Below are 8,940 nucleotides of genomic sequence, written 5' to 3' on the forward strand. Positions count from 1 at the left end.
TATTATTGACACAATACCGGGTTAAAGGTCACTGTAAAATGACGTACAACAATAGCTTGTGACACACAGCTTAAGGGTTTGTTGGCAACAGTAAAGCGGACATTCACTCTAGATAGAAAATAGCATTGATAGCCTACAATAGATTAACATAGACATTCACTCTAGATAGAAAATAGCATTGATAGCCTACAATAGATTAACATAGACATTCACTCTAGATAGAAAACAGCATTGATAGCCTACAATAGATTAACATAGACATTCACTCTAGATAGAAAATAGCATTGATAGCCTACAATAGATTAACATAGACATTCACTCTAGATAGAAAACAGCATTGATAGCCTACAATAGATTAACATAGACATTCACTCTAGATAGAAAATAGCATTGATAGCCTACAATAGATTAACATAGACATTCATAAGTGCATCTGTTACTTTAAAGAAGATACATTTTAGATACAGTTACAAAGCTTTTTGCCTTCTTGCCTGTGACAGACTACACTGAATAACTGTCACAAGTCTCAGGAAACGCCACTGTTAAGAGCCCACCAGAGGGGTCTATTTTTAGAATAGGCTTAAATATTTTACTTACAGGGACGTTTTTTTCTTTCTTTTACATAATCTTCACAGCGTACATAAACTACCTTCTTTACTTTTCCTTTCAAAAGCGGAAGCACCTTTGACTTTGTCTACACTGTATCCAGGTCATTGATACGGCAGCCATTTTGAAAAATGACAGGTCACAGGTTCTTCTCTCGTGGATAGATAAACAGTTACTGTGAGACTTACATTACATGTGATCATGACTGAAGATGACTAGAACCTGTCTAGGTCAAGACGATCTATCAAACACTAACAACAACAACAGGATCAGTGGTGTGGCTCTTTGTACTGCCCAGAGATATTAACAGCTTCCGCCCCGAGTGGTAACCTATCGCTGAACTCTGACCCCATCTCACACTCATCCAGATTCCCTCTGTACTGAGACAGAGTGAACGACTCGGTCACCCCACTCCCCTCCACGTCCTCCTCTCTCTCCCCCCCACTCTCCGACTCCCCGTCCTCTCCCTCCCCCGTCTCGCTGGCTGTGATCTGCGTCTGTGACTCGGCGTACGAGTTCCTCAGGTTGAAGTTGACCACTAGGTTCCTCTCCATGTGATGCTGGTGGTCTTTAGCCTTCATGATGAGCTTGTAGGTCTTGCTCCTATATTTGTAGACCAGGTGGAAGCAGGTGGCCCCCAGCAGGGGCACGGTGGAGACTGTAAGGAGACAGATACTGACGACTATAATGATCAACAGGTTAGGAACTCTCTTCCTGGTGGTGAAGAGGACCTGTACCTCACAGTCATCTCCTCTGTAGGTGAGACAGAGGGAGTAGTTGGCGCCGGGGCGCAGGTCCTGGAACAGATAGGTGTTGATGCCATCTTCCATCCTGGACCACTGGATGGCTGAGTGTCTGTGGTCTGAGGTGACACACAGATACAGCCCTGAGTCCGCCCGGGCTCTCCTGGTTACCTCTGATTGGTTGGGAGGCTCTTTGTGGATGGAATGGAACCCTTCTGTGGGGCTGAGACGGATGTCTGTGTCGTCTTTAGGAAGGAGGAGAGGATTGAGTCTAACTTTAGCCTCGGTCTCTGACACCCCTAAGGCTATGACTCCAAAGTCAAAGGTATACTGCCTGACATCGTCCAGGCTTAAATTGAAGGCCTGGTTGGAGATGTACTGTGTCTCACTGGTCAAGGTACATTTGCTAGTTGCACGGGATGGATATTTGGGCACTTGCTCCGTACGCTCAGTGTCAACTTCAATGGGAGGAAGGGTTGGGAAGATATTGTACTTTCCCTCCAAATGGGGAATATTGAATGGTTTAAAAGGGTTATTAATGGAGGTTTTGATCACAGGTTGAAGTACTGAGGGGATTTTCTCCCCATTAATAGTAACTGGTGGCCCAATCACTTTTCCAACAGGTTGCGGTGGTGGTGGTTTTGGTACTACCACTACTATTGATAGTGAATCGTCATCTTTACCAAACTCATTGGTGGCGGTACAGCTGTAGTTGCCATTGTTCTTTTTACTAAGGCGCGGTATGACTAGAGTGCCGTTACGGAACATTTCAAATGGATTGTCTGTCGTTCTAGAATCCTCGTTAGATTCATTGGATTCTGCTGATTCTTTATCTTTGGTGGACAGAGGGTACTCTACACTTTGACGGTTTGTGTGGATTTTCCAGATAACCTCTGGCTTTGGGTTCCCTTTGATTTCACAGTTCAGGATCAACACTGTGCCTTCATAGAGTGTCGTATTCTCAACGTTAGGCTCAGCCGTTATGCTGACATTCGGGGCCATGCACTTTGACTCAGACAGTTTCACGATCACCGCTCCTCTCAACTGCTCTGGAGTTTCACAGACAATCAAGTTCTGTTCCGGAACCGATATGGTGGCGTTTAGAATCCAGTCCCTCAGCCAGTCCATCCTGCAGTGGCATGTGAATGGGTTATTATAGAGCTGTAGATGAGACAGGGAGATCAGGCTGTCGAAAGTCCCCTGCGCTATAGTGGTGAACCGGTTGTTGTTGAGGCGGAGAGACCTCAGGTCCTTGAGGTTAGAGAAGGAGTCTTTAGGCAGACTGACCATCTCATTGTGGTCCATCTTCAGCAGCTGCAGGGCTGTGAGGTGACGGAGATCCTCCCAAGGGAAATCCACCATCTTGTTGTGACTGACGTCAAAGTTCCTCAGCTGGACCAGGGGAGCCAGGGTGCCCGGTTCGATGGTGACTATCTCGTTATGGGCCATCCATAAGGACGTGACTTGGGTCACATTGTCGAAGCTGCCCGACTCCACCAGAGATATTTTGTTGGCGGTGAGACTCAGAGTGGTCACGTTGGGGGGCAGCCTTTCAGGGATGTCAACCAAGTCTTTGTAGGAGCATTCAGCGAAGTGGCGTCCGTATTTGTCGGAGCAGTCACATAGTTCAGGACAACCGCGTCCGACTTCAATAACAGAGCTCCATAAGGAGAGGAAGAACACGAAGGAACGAGACATGTTCTCTTCCTGCAAAAGCAAATGTCACTGTTGTTACTAGATATCTGTTTAAGTTGTAAAAGCTGTTTACAATTCACATTGCACACTCTCAGTCACCATTCATAAACAGTCCCTGGATAAAAAGATACCTCAACATTCTCTTGAGTGTAAATGCAGCAATGAAAATATGAATATTGATGAATATATGCTAATAAATATTGCAACTGCCAACCCCTGACTTTGAAATCCACTTACAGGATTTAAATATTAACTGTAATAGTTTATATCTGTCTGATAGCCTGCTATGCCTTAGGAATTCCGCTTAAATTAGAACAAAAATATTGATTGATTTTAACCAGAATTATTAGTTTCAATATCCATTGATAATAATGTACTGTTATACAAATATAGAAAGATTGTTTTATTAAATTTGAAATTTCAACCCAGCTGATCAGTTCAACTAAACCAGAGCGGCTTGTGAAAAAGGTTGCCACCTTTTTGGAGCGCATGCAGTTTGTTTTTAAACTACGCCACAGCGACTGTGCCCGAGCCCTGTCCTTGGTGCTGAGACGGACAGCACCGGCACCGGCACCGCTTATGATGTTGTTAACCGCGGAATCAGTACATGCGTGCAGCTGGAGTAGAATGCTATGGTCATGCATCAATCAAGGCGACATTTCACTGCAAAAAAAACCCCACAACTAAATGTAAAACGTTTAGGAAGTAAACGTTAGTTATATTTCACGATGACTCAGGTGTCCTTAGCGGTCAAAACGCAATTAAAAGGCCAATGCTACATTCTACAAATTCCAATTTCTAAGCAAAAATAAACACATTCATCCTCGCCATCAAAAGCAACATAACACATCTTACCAGTGTGATGTTTTCCTCAGCCCAATGGAAGCGACGGATATTATTACTATTGATAGGAGTGGTCTCTTATTTGAACCTCGTAAAGCTGGCTACATGATGAGTTGGGAGCAAGTTTTTAAAGGTGTGCACGTATGGCATTGCTCTTACATGATTGCTGAAACATATGTGGGTCCTTCCGTGGTCGGATGCTGATATGTCTGTGTGTTGCGATTGGATTTTGCAGAGAGTCACAGCACACTCCCGCCTCTGGAAAGTAGACGTTGCAAAAATTAAAGTGATGCGCCCTCCCTTTTCCATGGCTTCTGTTATCTTCCATGACAACAGTGTAGGAGACCCATCCATCCAATTATTGATGGACTGTTAATAATGGTATATAGGCCGAGATGTGACAAGATGGAAAAGTGCCCGGTTCTGGGGTCTGGATTGAGCAGGCAGAGTGACGCAGAGGCAGACAACAAAAATGACTGTTTTTGTTTTACAATTATTTTAATAAGGCATGGTTTTCAATCGTTACCGTTTCAGTCATCAAGTTAACACATTGTCAATTCCTCTTCACAATTCAGTTAAAACGCTTTATGTCTGTATACCAATTGCTTCTTTACTTTTAACTTAAAAACCATGCAACTAAAAAAACTCAAACAAACATACAAACCAAAGGAACAAAGTGGCGCAGGAAGCGAAGCAGGCCAACAGGCAGGTGTCCATATTTTTCACGCAGGTTAGCGTTTATTGTCATGAATGTTGTTCTGGAGGCAGCTCTGCAAAGTGGTCACTAGCTGGCACAGCCACAAAGTCATAAAATCACATTTGAAACGTAACCCTAACCTTAACCACACTGCTAACCCGAATGCCTAACTATAACCTTAAATTAATTAAATGTTTTACAATATAGCCAATTTTGACTTTGCAGCTGGCCCATCTAGCAGACTTTGTAGCTGGCCCATCTAGCAGACTTTGTAGCTGGCCCATCTATCAGAAATCGCTCAGTTCTGCCTCAAGGACAAGACTCATCCCTTTCAACGTCGACATGTTATTTTCTCAAACTTCATACCAGAGAGGAAGAGGTGAAAGCAAGAGGTTTTACTCCGTCCAAAAATCTGTGTAGATCATCAATGATTAAGCAAGTGAAGAGTTTTGTATGGTGGGAAACGAGAGACTGTCGAATTTAGTAAAGATACACATGAATTGCCATTTTGATACATGAGGCTTATTTGATCGAATAGCAGTTTGGTAATGCTTAGGCAGTTAGGAGTGTGCTGATATAAGTGTGATGCACGTGAAATCCCGGCAACTTTGAGAAAAAACACTTTATATTGGTGTTGTCCCTGTTGAAATTCAAGATGGTCTGGGCGTATTCATGAGGCTAACATAGCAGCTCACTCTCCATTGAATATAGGCGGTTGATGTCAACACCCCTTATCGAATTGGCTATTTTAAAAAGTAGTCAAATAACAAGATGTTTCCACCAATCCAAAGAAAGAAATAGGCGGGAGATTGACAGCCCGCCGTCCGCTCTGTCGACAACGAATCCCATTGTTAAGGCGGAGACACAAGCATCTCCTCATTGTATGCGGTATCTCTGGTCATACAACAAAGTCCATTTGCCATGTGCTCTCATCAAACATTTCAGCTATAAGGTCTATTGCACAAGGATCCACCATGCCTCTGGACAGAATCACTTCCTGTGGGCAGCTGCCTGGAACACACGCAATATTACATTTCACTCACTGGTTAGCAAAAGCAAATATTTCACACAAAAATAAATAAACCCCCCATATTTACTAAAAACAAACAACAAAGTCCCCTTGAACAGAAAGTTCTTCAATACCTGCTAGCTAGCAATTGCTCCAACACAGTGTCCTGAGGCAGGCGGCGAGCTAGCAGCTCTCCCACACGATGTCCTGAGGCAGCCGGCTAGCTAGCAGCTCTCCCACACGATGTCCTGAGGCAGCCGGCTAGCTAGCAGCTCTCCCACACGGTGTCCTGAGGCAGCCGGCTAGCCAGCAGCTCTCCCACACAGTGTCCTGAGGCAGCCGGCTAGCTAGCAGCTCTCCCACACGATGTCCTGAGGCAGCCGGCTAGCTAGCAGCTCTCCCATACGATGATGTCCTGAGGCAGCCGGCTAGCTAGCAGCTCTCCCACACAGTGTCCCGAGGCAGCCGGCTAGCTAGCAGCTCTCCCACACAGTGTCCTGAGGCAGCCAGCTAGCTAGCAGCTCTCCCACACGATGTCCTGAGGCAGCCGGCTAGCTAGCAGCTCTCCCACACGATGTCCTGAGACAACTGTCCCCTGCTCCACAACTGTCCCCTGCTCCACAACTGTCCCGTGCTCCACAACTGTCCCCTCCTCCACAACTGTCCCCTGCTCAAAAACTGTCCCTGCTCCACAACTGTCCCCTGCTCCACAACTGTCCCTCCTCCACAACTGTCCCCTGCTCAACAACTGTCCCTGCTACACAACTGTCCCCTGCTCCACAACTGTCCCCTCCTCCACAACTGTCCCCTGCTCAACAACTGTCCCTGCTCCACAACTGTCCCCTGCCCCACAACTGTCCCTGCTCCACAACTGTCCCTGCTCCACAACTGTCCCCTGCTCCACAACTGTCCCCTGCTCCACAACTGTCTCCTGTTCCACAACTGTCCCCTGCTCCACAACTGTCCCCTGCTCCACAACTGTCCCCTGCTCCACAACTGTCCCCTCCTCCACAACTGTCCCCTGCTCAACAACTGTCCCTGCTCCACAACTGTCCCCTGCCCCACAACTGTCCCTGCTCCACAACTGTCCCTGCTCCACAACTGTCCCCTGCTCCACAACTGTCCCCTGCTCCACAACTGTCTCCTGTTCCACAACTGTCCCCTGCTCCACAACTGTCCCCTGCTCCACAACTGCTCACTCAGTGGCCCAGACCCTGCTGACGCTATGCAAAGTGTCACAAGATGGAGAAGTGTCAGGTTTAAGGGTTGAGCAGGCAGAATGATGCAGAGACAGACAAGATGGAGAAGTGTCAGGTTTAAGGGTTGACCAGGCAGAATGATGCAGAGACAGACAAGATGGAGAAGTGTCAGGTTTAAGGGTTGAGCAGGCAGAATGATGCAGAGACAGACAAGATGGAGAAGTGTTAGGTTTAAGGGTTGAGCAGGCAGAATGATGCAGAGACAGACAAGATGGAGAAGTGTCAGGTTTAAGGGTTGAGCAGGCAGAATGAGGCAGAGACAGACAAGATGGAGAAGTGTCAGGTTTAAGGGTTGACCAGGCAGAATGATTCAGAGACAGACAAGATGGAGAAGTGTCAGGTTTAAGGGTTGAGCAGGCAGAATGATGCAGAGACAGACAAGATGGAGAAGTGTCAGGTTTAAGGGTTGAGCAGGCAGAATGATGCAGAGACAGACAAGATGGAGAAGTGTCAGGTTTAAGGGTTGAGCAGGCAGAATGAGGCAGAGACAGACAAGATGGAGAAGTGTCAGGTTTAAGGGTTGAGCAGGCAGAATGAGGCAGAGACAGACAAGATGGAGAAGTGTCAGGTTTAAGGGTTGAGCAGGCAGAATGAGGCAGAGACAGACAAGATGGAGAAGTGCTAGGTTTAAGGGTTGAGCAGGCAGAATGATGCAGAGACAGACAAGATGGAGAAGTGTCAGGTTTAAGGGTTGAGCAGGCAGAATGATGCAGAGACAGACTAAAAAAGGGACCGTTTTCTACATTTATTTTCATGTTGCCATGGTTTTCAATTGTCACCGTTTCAGTAATGACATTAACATATTCTTAATTCGTTTTCACAATTCAGTTAGAGTAACTGTCCAGTGAAAATCTCACTTTTAAAGTTAATATTCTGTTAACTCATAATGCTGATGACTCGTCCTGTGGCCAAAGCATAAATTGGAAGGAAAAACCCATTTCAAAAATCCCACCTGAGATCTCAAACCCGGGGTATGCCCACACCATTCTGTTGTTGGGGTTCACCCTCACCATTCTGTTGTTGGGGTACACCCTCACCATTCTGTTGTTGGGGTTCACCCTCACCATTCTGTTGTTGGGGTTCACCCTCACCATTCTGTTGTTGGGGTTCACCCTCACCATTCTGTTGTTGGGGTTCACCCTCACCATTCTGTTGTTGGGGTACACCCTCACCATTCTGTTGTTGGGGTTCACCCTCACCATTCTGTTGTTGGGGTTCACCCTCACCATTCTGTTGTTGGGGTTCACCCTCACCATTCTGTTGTTGGGGTTCACCCTCACCATTCTGTTGTTGGGGTTCGCCCTCACCATTCTGTTGTTGGGGTTCACCCTCACCATTCTGTTGTTGGGGTTCGCCCTCACCATTCTGTTGTTGGGGTTCACCCTCACCATTCTGTTGTTGGGGTTCACCCTCACCATTCTGTTGTTGGGGTTCTCCCTCACCATTCTGTTGTTGGGGTACACCCTCACCATTCTGTTGTTGGGGTTCGCCCTCACCATTCTGTTGTTGGGGTTCGCCCTCACCATTCTGTTGTTGGGGTACACCCTCACCATTCTGTTGTTGGGGTACACCCACACCATTCTGTTGTTGGGATACACCCACACCATTCTGTTGTTGGGGTTCGCCCTCACCATTCTGTTTTTGGGGTTCACCCTCACCATTCTGTTGTTGGGGTTCACCCTCACCATTCTGTTGTTGGGGTACACCCTCACCATTCTGTTGTTGGGGTTCGCCCTCACCATTCTGTTGTTGGGGTTCGCCCTCACCATTCTGTTGTTGGGGTACACCCTCACCATTCTGTTGTTAGGGTTCGCCCTCACCATTCTGTTGTTGGGGTACACCCTCACCATTCTGTTGTTAGGGTTCGCCCTCACCATTCTGTTGTTGGGGTTCTCCCTCACCATTCTGTTGTTGGGGTACACCCTCACCATTCTGTTGTTGGGGTACGCCCACACCATTCTGTTGTTGGGGTACGCCCTCACCATTCTGTTGTTGGGGTACACCCTCACCATTTTATTGTTGGGGTACGCCCACACTATTCTGTTGTTGGGGTACGCCCTCACCATTTTATTGTTGGGGTACGCCCAC

The 8,940-nt window shown here is 46.8% G+C and overlaps 1 protein-coding gene across 1 annotated transcript; it reads right to left on the reverse strand.

Moving 5' to 3' along the window:
• Window positions 1-316: 316 nt before the first annotated feature.
• On the reverse strand, window positions 317-3,911 carry LOC139384774 (immunoglobulin superfamily containing leucine-rich repeat protein 2-like). Its single transcript, XM_071129653.1, has 2 exons — window positions 3,900-3,911; window positions 317-3,056 (listed from the first exon to the last, which is right to left on the reverse strand). Exon 2 carries the CDS (start codon window positions 3,045-3,047, stop codon window positions 876-878), a length of 2,172 nt encoding a protein of 723 aa, XP_070985754.1. The 5' UTR covers window positions 3,048-3,056; window positions 3,900-3,911; the 3' UTR covers window positions 317-875.
• Window positions 3,912-8,940: the final 5,029 nt, after the last annotated feature.

The sequence above is a fragment of the Oncorhynchus clarkii genome, chromosome 26 (genome assembly GCF_045791955.1).
Source record: "Oncorhynchus clarkii lewisi isolate Uvic-CL-2024 chromosome 26, UVic_Ocla_1.0, whole genome shotgun sequence".
NCBI lineage: Eukaryota > Metazoa > Chordata > Actinopteri > Salmoniformes > Salmonidae > Oncorhynchus > Oncorhynchus clarkii.

Bases quoted from the DNA above. Each gene is read 5' to 3' on its own strand.
- LOC139384774 (XM_071129653.1), bottom strand. From the start codon at position 3,047: ATGTCTCGTTCCTTCGTGTTCTTCCTCTCCTTATGGAGCTCTGTTATT.